General features: G+C 45.8%; 1 protein-coding gene across 4 annotated transcripts in view; it reads left to right on the top strand.

The window, feature by feature from the left end:
* SGCD (sarcoglycan delta) overlaps positions 1-12,228 on the top strand; it is a 307,428-nt gene extending 295,200 nt beyond the window's left edge. For all 4 annotated transcript variants that reach the window (XM_030229318.2, XM_030229319.2, XM_018915521.3 and 1 more), the window contains 2 exons: positions 1,935-2,058; positions 3,756-12,228. In XM_030229318.2, coding sequence (XP_030085178.1) covers positions 1,935-2,058; positions 3,756-3,929 — 298 coding nt within the window. In that variant the 3' untranslated portion in view covers positions 3,930-12,228. The remainder of the gene's footprint in view (positions 1-1,934; positions 2,059-3,755) is intronic.
* Positions 12,229-14,355: the final 2,127 nt, after the last annotated feature.

Consider the following 14,355-nt stretch of genomic DNA (forward strand, 5'->3'; position numbering starts at 1 on the left):
CTGTCTCAGTACCAGCAGGAGTCCATTTAAGAACACACTTACATGCACAAATGATTATACATATGGAGAGCAGAGAAAGAGCTGATGCAGGCAAAGCCTGAGAGCTGCCCAGGAGAGCTGGGGGTGCTGCTGGGCTGCCCCATGCCCAGCCTTGGGCAGTGCTGCCAGCCCAAAACTGGCAAGGCAGAGGAGCTTCTGCTCCAGCCCTCCCACCTCCTTCCTCTGAGGACACCACAGCCCAGATCTTGTGACCCTACAGCAAATAAATGATGATGAAATCAACTAAGAGGATATTCCCAGAGGGGGAGAGTTGGTTTTTTTAACCATTTGCAAGACAGAGAGTAATAAGAGACTGTATTATAAATAAGAAAGAGACAAGTACAGTAGAAGACCTGAAAATGGATGATGAACAGAGAAGAACGAACCTTGTGCTTCTGCTCTTTACAGCATTAACCCTGAAGGTACAGGGTTACAGGGCTGTAGCAGGACTGTCAGAGGCTGCTGCAGTGTATGCACATTTAGGAGGGACTGAAGCTCTGCAGAGCACATGGTCATGCCTGGTGTGATGTGAGCCCAGGATTGGAGACCACAAATTTTGGGGTCTTCAGCCTGATGGCTTTCATTGATTTCCTTGTATCCTTAAATCCTTCCAAACCTCACGTTGTAGGAAGTCAGGAGAACTAATTTATTCCTGTTTGAACAGGGGTTTGAGGAAGAGAAACACCTGCACCCTCTGTGTGGGTGTTCAGCTTTGCTGATCTCCCCTGTTAGCACTGATTAGTGAGAAAGCTGAACCAGAAATAAGAGCAAGCTGACCTTGGGGGTGGCTTCACTGCCCCTTTTCTCTTGGCCCAGCATAGCAAACCTGGCACGGCATGTTAGCAGATCTGATTTGTGGTGTGCTTCACCATGCATGAACCTTCTCCTCTGGAAGCAGGTGAGAACCTGCACATCAGCAGGGTCTGAGGGGCAGCAGGGCAGCACGGCAGCCTGAGCAGGAGCGTGGAGCCCAGGGGCTGTGTGAGCCCTGTGTGTTACTGGCTGGGACAGCACAGGACATGAGCAGGAGCTGTCCCCTCTGTGTGTGTCAGGCTGGAGCAGGGCAGCCTGAGCAGGAGCCCACGGGCTGTGTGACCCTGTGTGCTGCAGGCTGGGGCAGCAGGGCAGTACCAGCAGCCTGAGCAGGAGCTTGGAGCCCACAGGCTGTGTGACCCCGTGTGCTGCAGGCTGGTGCAGCACTGGGACCTGAGCAGGAGCATCCCCCCTGTGAGTGTCAGGATGGTGCAGCACAGGACATGAGCAGGAGCCCGCAGGCTGTGTCTCCCCTGTGTGTTGCAGGCTCAGGCAGCACCAGGACCTGAGCAGGAGCTGTCCCCCTGTGTGTGTCAGGATGGTGCAGCACAACCTGAGCAGGAGCCCACGGGCTGTGTGACCCTGTGTGTGTCAGGCTGGTGCAGGACATGAGCAGGAGCTGTCCCCCTGTGTGTGTCAGGCTGGTGCAGCACATGAGCAGGAGCTGTCCCCCTGTGTGTGTCAGGATGGTGCAGCACATGAGCAGGAGCCCACAGGCTGTGTCCCCCTGTGTGTGTCAGGCTGGTGCAGCACATGAGCAGGAGCTGTCCCCCTGTGTGTGTCAGGCTGGTGCAGCACATGAGCAGGAGCTGTCCCCCTGTGTGTGTCAGGCTGGTGCAGCACATGAGCAGGAGCCCACAGGCTGTGTCCCCCTGTGTGTGTCAGGCTGGTGCAGCACATGAGCAGGAGCTGTCCCCCTGTGTGTGTCAGGCTGGTGCAGCACATGAGCAGGAGCTGTCCCCCTGTGTGTGTCAGGCTGGTGCACATGAGCAGGAGCCCACAGGCTGTGTCCCCCTGTGTGTGTCAGGCTGGTGCAGCACATGAGCAGGAGCCCACGGGCTGTGTCCCCCGTGTTGTTGCAGGCTGGAGTCGCCCACGCGCGCGCTGGTGATGGAGGCTCCCAAGGGCATCGAGATCAACGCCGAGGCCGGCAGCCTGAAGGCCACGTGCAGGACAGAGCTCAGGCTGGAATCCAAAGATGGAGAGGTGAGTGCAAAGCCCTGCAGCCAAGGCAGGGATCTCCTGCAGAGCTGTGTGTCACCAGGCTGCTGTGTGGGAAAGCCTGGGGACACTGGGCTCTCCTGACTTCATTGCTGTGCTCACTCTGACTGAACACATCCCATGCAGATCAGGCTCACTCCGTGGCAAAGGCTGATTCATTATTTTTAAAGTGCGTGGATAATAGCAACTGTTGTTCCAGCAGATTTATGCAGCTGTAAAATGCACACTGCTTCTAAATTCTTTGTTTCCTTGTCACTTTAAAACAAGATTTACTTGGCCAGCATAATTAAATCTTTTATCATATATTATTCTATAAGAGCTTAATTCACTGGTATTGATCTGAAAAGCTTTTGTGGCTGATGTTTCATTCTGGAACGAAAGGAACGCTAGGAGACACAGGTTGTTGCACTGGAGAGACTTCCAAAGGGGAAGAGAGAGCAATTAAAGCTGATAACATGGAGCAAAAGTAAAGTAGGTGTTGAGTTCAGCCTGTTCTGGTGTCACAAAATCACGTGGGCACAAGGATTTGATGTTTTCTCATCCCCTCCTCCTGCCACAGTGATGGAAGACACCAAAGGATGAGGCTGAGGAGCTCCCAGTGGAGAAACCACTGAGACCCTTGTCTGGAGGAGTTGCCCATGGAAAACAAACCTCCAGGCAAGAGGGCTCCCACATAAGTTAAGATTTACCTATCTTAGTGTCAGGGGTAAAAAATAGAAAGACTTTTTAATTGTAGTTTCTGTTATTTGCATTTTAAGACAGTCCAAACCTAGACCATGGGTGTTAAAAAAAAACTCTGAAAAATACCAGAAAAAAAACCCTACCTAATACATTGAGATTGAAATCCAAGGTATTTCACAACTTCAAGCAGTTGAAGTTTTGGTTTTAATGCTAAGTTGCTTTTTAATGCATAAATTGACTTGTATCTTTCAGGACAGGAGATGGGTGGATACTAAACTGGGAGATTCTTACTGTCATTGCTGATATTCTCAGTCACCCTGTATTATTCTGGGGTTCAGGTTATTTTACAGTATTCTGGCTGATGGCAGAGCACTCTCCTGCAGCTGCCACATGTCTGAGAGCTGCAAACATGTTGTTTGCCTTATGTTGTTTTGTAAGGAGGAATTTAGGACTGTTAGAGCATTGGAGTTATTTTTAATATACACAAAAGTGTTACACATATACATAAAATATGCATAAAATATGCATAATATATACATAAAATATACATAACAGTCAGTGCTGGGAGCCTGCAAGTGTAACTGGCAGTGGGATCGCAGTGACAGAGATCCTGATGGAGGAGCAGGGTGGTTGGGTGGGTGTGAACCATCCATGCTCTCCATCTGACAGTGGGGTGCCTCTGGTTGGGTCAATCCAAACCTGGGATTGGATTCCTGGAGGTGTCCCAGGAAGATAAAAGCCAAGAAAACACGGTGGGAGCATCAGCAGAAACAAACTGGAGGTCGTGGTAAAGGCAGATAATGTGCCCATCCAGATTTGTATCAGACTTTCCCATCCTAAAGCCCTTCCCTACCCAGTTTTTGCAGCAGCTGAGCTGTCTGGAGGAAGCTTCTTTAAACACAGAAATCAGAAATTGCAGCTCTTTCTTTAAATCAGAAAAAACAACTCCCCGCTAATTCTCTCTCTCGTTTTTCTCTCTCTCTCGCCACCTCTGACTCCAGATAACGTTGAATTCTGCAAAAATCAAACTACCTAACTTGCCTCAAGGATCTTCCTCTTCTGCAGGGTCCAGGCAAAAAATCTACGAGCTCTGTGTGTGTCCCAACGGGAGGCTGTTCCTGTCTCAGGCAGGCGGCAGCTCCACCTGCCAGATAAACACGAGCGTCTGCCTTTGAGAGACAGTTTGCAGAGGGGCATCACAGGCAGCACAAAAGCCAGTTCTGGTCTCACACATCCAGCTGCCAACTATTTTTACTAGAACACAGAAAGCCTATCAAAGACTTTTTTTGTGTGTGCGCGCGCGTGTGTGTGAATATATATATAAAAAAATATATATAAGATATATATATATATATCCTCTGTGTAAAATGATGTTTCAGTACAAGGAATCCCAGGGTGACCCTGTTACATTTGTGTAGCATTTCTCTTTCCCACACCAAAATTTACTGGTACAATCTGCTGAATTGGATCTGATGCTCCCCTGGACCCTTCTGTATTAAGACAGTGCAATGATCACCCCTCGTTTTTGATCATGTTCTCAGAGCAATGGGATTGCTGGCTGGGCAAGACCCTGGAACCAAGGCAGAGCCACCACCATCCAAAGGGAAGAGAAGCATCTCTGATTATTTTTGTGGCATGAAAAAGAAATCGTTTTAAAAACAACAAAATAGCCAGATGTGCTGTGCTGATCACCTACAGTGATCCAAGATACCTGAGGTTAAATTACTCTTTAATTATCACCTGAAGCATGGCTCCCTGTAGGGAGAGATGGATGCACTTGGCCAGCAGGAAAGTCCAGACCTTCTTGCTGAAATAATAAATGTGATTTTCTGAAGGGGTTCAGCCCTGGCCTGTGCATGGCCAAGGATGCCTGGTGCTGTTCAGGTGTGACACATCAGGTCCAGCATTACCCTAAAATCATCTCTGTGCTGGCAAAACTGGTGTTATATTTAGTTATTGGAAGGAAAAAAATTGTGAAAGTTGGACTGAGAAGAAAAATTCTGAACCTCTTTTGCTAACAGGTGTCCTGGATCACCCTACAGCTCCCCCTTAACACCTTCAATTTTGAACATATTTGGTGTGAAGGTGTGAAGATTTGAGATTTGGACATTGCCTAAATACCGGTAGAAACAAAGAAAATCAACTCGAAACGAAGAAAATCATAAAATTAGGTGTCTAATGGAGATACTACACCAGAATTTTTGTCATCTTTCTTTTCAAGATAGACAGTCCAAGATCACTTAGATTTGGTGGAAACTTCAATTATCAGAGATGCTGACCATGAAGGACTTTTTTAAAGGATTTATAAAGATTCTGACAAAGCCAGATTACTGAGAGAAAGGACTTTGGATGCTGGTTCCTCTAGAATTTGAGTCCCCAAAACTCTGTGGTTGAATCTTATCATGGTTGCATTTTTTCTTTATTTTAAAGTCTAGGAGTCATGGGCAGGATAAAACCCAAAAATCTGATCTGGTAACATTACTTCCACTTTTGAAGTTTTGGAAAATAATGTTGAGAGCCCAGATCCTTGAAATCTGACCCATAATTTCATCCACATGTATGTAAAAATCCTTAAAAACACCAAATATACCAATTAAGGCAAAAAGTTTCCAAGTGACAACAAATCTCACAAGGACAGCAAGGTTTCTAAGCCACTGAGATGCTTTTGAAATATTACCTCATGTGCAAACAAGACAGATCTGTGCCCATCCCTAGTGATATCTAACCAAAGCTGGTATTCTTCAAGTGATTTTCAAGATAAAACATAGCTGACAGAAATCTTTAGAAATAATTTAGCCAATTCCCTTTTTTTACAGCTTTTCATGTATTTTCTTGTGGTCTCGAGAGTACCAGGGTTTGATTTTTTTTTTTAATTTTTTATTTTTTAATTAACGATTCTGGCTTAATCCAAAACTGATTGGACTCAGAGAAGATTTCTAGTTTAGATGAGATGTGTTGCTGCCTAGCAAAGCAGCACTCCCCAAAACATTTATTCCTGAAAGAGGATTGAGTTCTTTCCTTTTATTTCAATAATGCTTTCTGATAAATTAACGAATTCAAACTATTTGTTGATGAATGATTCCTGTAATTATGATGTCTTGAGTCAACATTTGAATGCAAAGGGTCACCCAGGGTAACAATTGTATTGGGACACAGGACTGTACCATCTCTGTTCAAAGAGGGGAATTGTGCCTATGCCTTAAGTCAATGCACTCAGCAAGGAGAAGCACATCATATTTATCTTGTTATTAAATCTAGTTTATTTGGGGGGAGGGGCAGGAGGGTGTCTTGGGAACTGGTTGTGCAACTTAAAACAGACATTGATGAAATACATTGAGACTGTAGGGGCACCTAGAATGATACAGACTTTTTTTTTCTTCTTACCATGTTAAATATAGCAAAATACTGTGTACGTTACCTCTGGGGCCATGACTGAAGTCCCATTCATAGTCCTGCATTTACTGTAGGGTTTTTTTTTCCTGTTTCATTGAATACTGATCACAAACCTCATAGCAAGCGTGGCCCAATCCATAACCAAATCCTGTGTGAGCAGTTTGAAGAGACGTGCTGCAGGAAGAGTTCCTGTCAATGAATCTGATCAACTTCCCAGCCCTGGGAGTGTTCAGGGGGTGAGGAAGGCAGGGCTGAGCCCACCAGGGGTGCTGCATCCTGATTGCTGTGGCTCTGTCCTCATCCCTGTGCCACCCTCTGGCTGCTCCCAATTTCCATCCCAACAAAATAATTTTGAGTAGCTGCTTTTCCCAGCTGGGCTCTTGGATGAGGTTGTCACCTTCTCATGTCACAACAGCCATGAAACTGCTAAGGACATTCATGTCTTGGTGTGAAGTTCTGCTGGGGAGCTGTTGGGAAATGACCTTAACATCTGTGCCATCACTGCAGAAGCTTCTCTGAGGTGAACAAAAGGTACCTTAATTTTATCTACTGAAAGAAATTCTTGTTTCAATCTATTTTTCAACCATGTTTCCATCTTAAGAAACATGAAGTTATGTGTTGTGTTGAAATGTGAGGAATTGTTTCTAAAAGAATGAACCCCTGTAGGGACTTGAGATCATTTGAGCAGCACTTGAGTTGTAAGACAGTGGTTTGGGTGATGCTGCCTGTGCTGGTCAGCGAGTGGCAAACATAAACACAGGCTGGGCAGAGAATGGGTCAGGAATGCTCCTGAGGAGGAGGACTTGGGTTGTTGGTTGAGGAGAAGCTCAGCATGACCTGAAGTGTGCTCACAGCCCAGAAAGCCAATGCTGTCCTGGGCTGCATCAAAAGCAGTCAGGGGAGGGGATTCTGAGCCCTTGTGAGACCCTCACCCTGCAGGGCTGTGTGCAGCTCTGGGGGTCCCAGCACCAGAAGGATGGGGACACATGGGGGTGAGTCCAGAGGAGACCACAGAGATGTTCTGAGGGCTGGAGCCCTCTGGGAGTGCTGGGGGTGTTCACCTGGAGAAGAGAAGGCTCCAGAGAGACCTCAGAGCCCCTCCAGTGCCTGAAGGGGCTCCGGGAGAGCTGGAGAGGGACTTTTTACAAGGGCAGGGAGGAACAGGGCATGGAAGAATGGCTTCAAACTGACAGCAAGCAGGGTTAGGTTAAATATTAGGAAGAAACTCTCTGCTGTGAGGGTGGTGAGGCCCTGGCACAGGCTGCCCAGAGAAGCTGTGGGTGCCCCATCCCTGGTAGTGTTGGATGGGGCTGGTAGTAGCCTGGTCTAGTGGATGGTGTCTCTGCCCATGGCAGGGGGCTGGAACTGGATGATTTAAGGTCCCTTTCTTCCCAAACCATTCTAGGATTCTATGGAAGCAGAGCAAACAGGGCTGTGTCTCAGATCCCAGGGGAAAAAACAGGCATTTTGATTAAAAAGCTGCCTGCTAACACATCCAGCCATCTCCCACTCCACAGTTTGTGGTGGAGGGGCTGACTCTCCTGCTGGACAAGGCAAGTGCAGGAGAGTCTCTTCTCCTCCTGCCTTGCCCAGGAATCCCTCAGAGTAGCTGTACCTGTGTGGGCTGCTTAGCCCTGAATCCATTTAAACCAGAGCTCCCCTGACTGGAATTTCATCCACGTGCTCTGCCTACCACTGACAACAAACAAGGTTTGTGTATGTCCTTGTGAATTTGACCTGAATTTCAGTTTGGGAGATGGGGTTGATCCCAAAGTGGAGTTTGGTTTGTGCCTGCTGAGCTCAGAGGAGGGATGGTGATGAGTTCATGGCCTGAGCTGGGAGCTGAGGGCACTGGGGGCACTGCCAGCCTTGGGGTGGCTCTGGGGCTGAACCAGCCCCTGCACTGGGAGCACTAAAACCCCACCCAAATGTTAAGCAAGGCACTGTGCCACAGTGTCAGTGCACCTGGGGCAGCCAGGCAGGAGTCACAAATGCATTTCTGTCTGCTGGCTCCTTGTGGGGCTGCAGGACCTGGTCCAGCTTGGTGTAAATGTGTCCCTTTAGGAGAGGGTCAGGAGAATGCAGTCAGTGCTCACCTGTGACAGGAACCTCATCCATATGTAGTGTGTGAGCCTCCTGCCTTAGCTGAGACAGGATGGTCCTAAAGCAAAAAGACTTAGCAAAAGCAGAGTTCCTGATCTTGGCTGTACATCTGTACCCAGGTTTCTTTGTGGGGTTTTTTTTTGGCTGTTGGTTTGTTTGGGTTTTTTATTCATTTTGAAGCATATTACCCCATAGTTAAACAGTACAAAGAAATGTTAACAGTTCAGGAATTCATCAAAAGGGGAAGCCAGTAACTACTACAATATGTATAAAGCCTCCTAAGTATTTTAGAAGACTGAGTATGTGCAGGAGTGATTTGTGTTTGGTTACCTCAGTCATGTGCTGTCTAACAGCTGTGTTTTGGAAGGGCTGTGGGGTTTTTTTCTCCTCTTGTGATAAATACCACATTGCAGAAACAAACTTTGAAGGCATAAGCCTAAAAATACAATCTGCAGTATATGGTATAGCAAAATGATGGCTAAATAAAAACCCCTCCCTAGAAAGTGCTCCAAGGTTAAAGGGAGATTCCTGTGGAACTGGAGAGGGCTAGCTCACATCACAACCTAGTGAAAATTCATGTTGTTCTCATAAGATGCTCACACATGCACACAAACACACACACACAGTCTCATATACACTTGTTTACAACAAAAGCCAATTTTATTTGTTTTTTCTTATGGCTTTAAGTTTCACATAGCAAAAGAAAGTGAGACAAAGACCAAAGACTTCCAGAAGTTCATCCCTCTCTGCTTGCCCTCATGCCTGAAATGCATTAACTTTAATGGTGCTTTTTCTCAACTGGGTAGGAAAAATGCAGGTGTACCATAAAGAGAATAAAGTGGCAGGAAGGCTCTAACTTGGTTAACGGGAGAGGAGGAAATAATGTGAAAAATCTTGAAATGTGTGCAGAGGGCAAGGTTACCTGGAATCTGAAATGTGGAGAAATAGCCCAGAAAGCTTAAAGACAGCATCCTGGGCTAGAAGTATAAATAAACTGAGCAAATGGTGCCAGCTGTTCACCTGAGCATTAGCAGGGCAGGAGCTCCAGTGGCTGCTTGGTGGAGAAGAGCAACTGCTGCAATGATTTCATTTCAGAAGTACCTACAGTAAAAAAAAAAAAGAAAAAAGAAAAAATGAAAAAAAATAGAGGCTGTGCTCTTTTATGGCTGACATTTTAAATTTTGAAATGTCATCATCCAGAATTCACCCCAGCAAGCACAGGCAGTGTTCCTGCCAAGCTTTGCCAAGCACTGCTTTGGTGCTTTTGGAATATGAAAATACCAGCCTTTTTATTGCCCTGGCTGCTCAGGAACGTGCTCCTGGCAACTGTTCCCTTGTCCCCATTTTAACCTCTTTTTGCTCAGCTCTGAAATTGCTGTGTAATGTTTTGGTAGCTGGCATCCTGCTCCCAAATCCAGCAGCCCCCAAAACCCAAATCCTGCATGTAGCAGTGACGTGACCATAAAATTGGGGACTTCCAGGTAAATTCTGCCTGGCAGTTGCTGTGTATTCACAGCTGATGTAGCCAAGTTTATGGCTGTGAGTGGAGCAGGGTTAAACACTGACGTGGTGCTGAGGTTGTTCAAGCAAGAGTGGAGTGAATTAAACAAGGCAGGTAGGAGGGAAGGGGAAGAAATGGGGAGAGACAACACCCTAATCACAGTAATGCAGTCAACGTCTCTGTCCCTTTGCACTATTATACTTTAAATTAATAACATCCATTTTACTAAATATGGTGGCAATTATGCTTGATCTTTTCATGGAGCTCAGTGGAATTACTGTCACTGAAACCACTTAGAGCTCGGGCTGTTCAAGATTGCTGGGGTGTTGTTTCCATCCACAATAACCACAGTGGCTTGGGGCTTGGATGGAAATTATAGTGAATAGCTTGTATTTAGAAAGCTTTTAAGTCTGCTGTGGTTGAGAGGCCCCTGGTTATGCACATCCAGCCCTGAGGCTTTATCATTTCAGCCTCTCTTGTCCTGCCACTTGAATTGTATTGTGCCCTTGTGAAAAGCGACACACGGTATAAAGAACACAGGAAAAGATGGATATTTAAAGCTGCAGGATTTTGATCTGAAATGAAGAAGGAAATACAATCAGAGTGCCCCACTGAGATTTCCCATCCAAATCACTTTAAACTAGAGGTGCAAGTCCCTTAAAAATTAATTTGCTACAAGTGTCATTCCTGCAGCAAAGTTAGCACTGGTGTCCCTCCCAGGACATGTCTCACCTTCTTGCAGCTGGAAGCCCTGTGGACTTTGTGCCACCAGTCAGGAGGGATGGGCTGCCTGTTCAGAGGAGGTCAGGTTTCCTTTGAGGCAGCTGATCTCCATGGATTGGGCTTTTGTTAGCTTTTAACAGGGATTAAAGAACAGGAGGGGTAAATCCACTGTGAAGTGATATGTAATTGTATGTTTGCCTCATTTAGTTGGTTGAAACTTTCCACCAGGAAGAGAAAATATCAGGAGCAATTTCTGTGAAAATGTTACATTTACACCAAATGCTTCAGATAAAAACATGCAGCTTTAGCTAAACAGTCTTCTCTTCTGAGATTAAAAAGGGCTCTTTGGAGCCTCTCATCAGGTCCTACCCAAATGGAAAGTTTTACCATTTCCAGCACATTTGTCGTTATAGGAACAGGCCCATTGCAAAGCACAAGTCATGTGCATCTTTGCATGTAACAGGAATTTTAAATTGCATTGTACTCCTACATTTTTTCCCCATTCAAAGGCTTAACCACTGATAGGAGATAGAGCCCTCTGAAACCTTTCCTGCTAAATGCATTTTCTCTTCCTAAAGCAATGTATGTCCTTTGGTCTTTTACAAATTTCCTCATAATGGAGTCCTTGAAACATCTTGAGGCAGGCTCACACTGGAGAGCAAGAGAGCAATTATTTGTGGGTGGTGCTATTTTTGCTGAAGCTTGGGTTGTAGCTGAAGAAAATGTTGCTGTTAGAGCTTCTCCCACACTCCCTTAGCTGCAAAGCCCACCAGCCCCCCACACCAGGGCTGGATCTCTCCAGGCTGGCTGCCTTAGAGCAGGGAGTGACCTCCCACACCAACCACAGCCTGATGGTTTTGTCTTTAGCTGGATCCTCCTCCAGCCCTGAGCACTCTGTGATGGATAAAGAGACCCTTTGGCAGTGTCAGGGTTCTGCAGATGGTACAGGGTGATTGTGGCTGGGGTAAGTGATGCTGCTCGTGGTTGGGTGCTGCTCTCACAAGCCTTTGGCCACCTTGAGAGCAGCAGCTCCTGAGGGCAGGAGGAATTCACTCTCTTGTCCCTTTTTGTGGGTTATCAGAGTGAGTGAAGATGAGCAAACCCTGCAGAGTAAGAGTGTGCCAGGAACCCCAGAAAGGGCAGATCTGAGCCAGCAGTGTCCCCTGTGTGTGTCAGAGAAGGGCCAAGTGGCAGCACCCACCCCTGGGTTCCTCCCTAGGCCAGAGCTTCCCCTGAGCTGTGTCCAGGGATCTGCCCTGGTGGTGCTTGGGGAGCAGGGAAGGGATCTGGACCTGCTGGACCTGGACTTTCCTTGTGGCTTGGTTTATTTTTTCCCACCCTGTATTTGAGTTCGTTTCCCTGTGAACAAATGCCAATAGAGCTGTCAATACTCACCCAAAAAAGCTCCACACCTGTAGAGCCAGCAGCAGAACATTCAGAGTCAAAGGAAACCTTGTTCATCTACAGCAGCAGCAGCAAAGGCATGACTGACCCTTGTGCAACAGCAGTTTTCATCTGTGGTGGGAAAACACCTTGGCTGACCTCTGCCCTGAAAACCACCCATGACCTTGATCGTGTAAACAGGACAAAATGAATTTCAAGTCTTACCACAGTTCTCATGACGAAATTCAGATTTGTTTGGCTTTTTTTTTTTTCTTTTAATTTATGTATGTGTGTGGTTGTGTGGGAAAATATAAAGCTTTTTTGTATCAAATAACATCAATCCTTGCACACTCTATGCAAAATTTTGTAAGCATTGCAATAATGCTATGAATTACACAAGGAACTATTTTAACTTTATTACACTTTCTGTATAAAAAAAAAAGTTTGTATTTAAATGATTTCAACTGCAATCTTGTAAAATATATTAATAAAATAATGATTGTTAAGAAGGAAAGAGATGTTGGGGTTTTTTTGTTGATCACTGCAGTGATCTGTTTCACAGGAGCAAGAACCTGGAGGTATTTCTGCCAAAAATGCTGTAGAAGATGGAATGAGAATTTCTGTGAATTGCTGTTGGAAGAAAACCTGTAATCAACAGGGGAAAGTTGAGTCTTTCTTATATTTGTAGATTTTCTCACCTTGGCCCTGGCATTAGAGATCACAGCCAAGACCTGCTGCAGGCACTGAGGTCCTGCCTGAGCATCACAAACCTCTCCAAGGAGGATTTGGTGCTGCTTGTGCTGCAAACCAGCAGGAGCTCAGGGTTTTCCAAGAGTGACCAGAGCTGGGTGCACACATCCAGGAGCATAAATGGATCCCCACCTGCACACAGTGGAGGGAGCAGGAGCTTGAGTCTGCCTGGGAAAAAAAAATCAAAAATAATTTTTAAAAAACCCAAAAACAAACAAACAAACAAACCCCACCAAAACAAAACAAAAAAAAAACCCCAAACTAAAGCCCCAAACCAGCAAACTCTGGACCAGTCCACAGAAAGCCTCTTGGAAAGCTCTGGCTGCTTTAATGATCCATCAGTTTTATTTTAATTGGCCCACTAATCAGCTGCTCATTGGTGACTCTGCCCATGCCAGGCAATCCCTTCTGAGGGCATTTTGCAGGAGCTGGGGTTTAAATATGAATTTGTTCACCCTGGATTTTGTCAGTAAATGAGAGTATTGATTGAGGCTCATTATCTGAGCAAAGTGCAAGATTTCAGTCTGGGTGGAAAGTTGTTTTTGCCTTCCAAACCCTTCAGAGAGAAAAAGCCCAGTCCCCACTGGGCCACAGCCAGAATCCAGGCTGGAGGAACACTTGTTTTCCAGTTTGCAGGGGCTGCTGTTCACCAGGCTCCACACAAATTCCCCCAGCTCTGCTGGGTGGGCACACACACCCTTCTGGTCTCTCACTGGCTCTTGGACTGTTTGCCCTTTAAAAAATATTTTTAAAAGAGAAAAGACATCTTTCAGCTGAACTCCAGCTGCAGTTGTTGGCCTGAATGTGGAATTCCCAGCAAAGTGACAATGAAATCATTCATGCAGGAGGTCCCAGCCCCTGGGCAGGCAGCTCTGAGCAGCAGCAGCACTGCCCTGGCAGCAGCGCCAGGACCTGCCCCAGCCCTGGGAGCTCCCAGCCCTGCCTCTCCCTGGGGTGGGTCCAGGCAGAGCAGCAGAGTGTTTGCAGTGCCCCTGAGCTGGAAATGATGGGTGGTGCTCACAGCAGCAGCATCTGCACCACTTTGCAAAACCAGGATTTGGCTTCCAAAATCAGCACCTGGGAAAATCATCAAACTGTAATTTCCTCCCAATATCTTGCCCTTTCACTTTTTAAGAAGCACCTTCCAATTTTTTCTTGCTTTCTTTCTTAGTCCTACAGGTGATTGTTTCCTTTTTTTTTATCCTAAGTAGCCAAGATAAACAAAAAATAATTACCAAATAAAGAATCATTTAGATAAAATGAGTCCATTTCATACTCTGTAAAATGATAACAACTTCCACAGCTTAAAATTTTATGTGCAGCTGGGTTTTCATATTTTTCATCTGAGTTCAGTGCAGACAAGTGGCTGCTGCTGAAGTTCAGTTGTTAAATCTGGGTGATTATTTTTTATTTTCATGAACAGTGGCCAGAAAATCAGCAAGGAGAACTACCTGTTTTTAACAGTTTTTCTCCAGTGCTATGACCTTGATTTTTCTCTCCTTAAGCTGAACTGAAAAATCTTCCTCAATTTAGTGATGAAGGTTCAGACCTAAATAGCTCCAGTGCCAAATGTATCCCAGAGGAAAATTATATGGCCTCATTTAATAGAGAAAAAGCATGAAGTGGAGCCAGCAGGAAGAACTTGGCTCTTTTCTGCAGTCATTTCAAGATAAAAAGCAGAGTGTAAGTAGTCTTTAAATATTTGATTCACACTATTGGACTATTGTAATCTACATTACTGATATGAT

Source organism: Serinus canaria, chromosome 13, assembly GCF_022539315.1.
Source record: "Serinus canaria isolate serCan28SL12 chromosome 13, serCan2020, whole genome shotgun sequence".
Lineage (NCBI taxonomy): Eukaryota > Metazoa > Chordata > Aves > Passeriformes > Fringillidae > Serinus > Serinus canaria.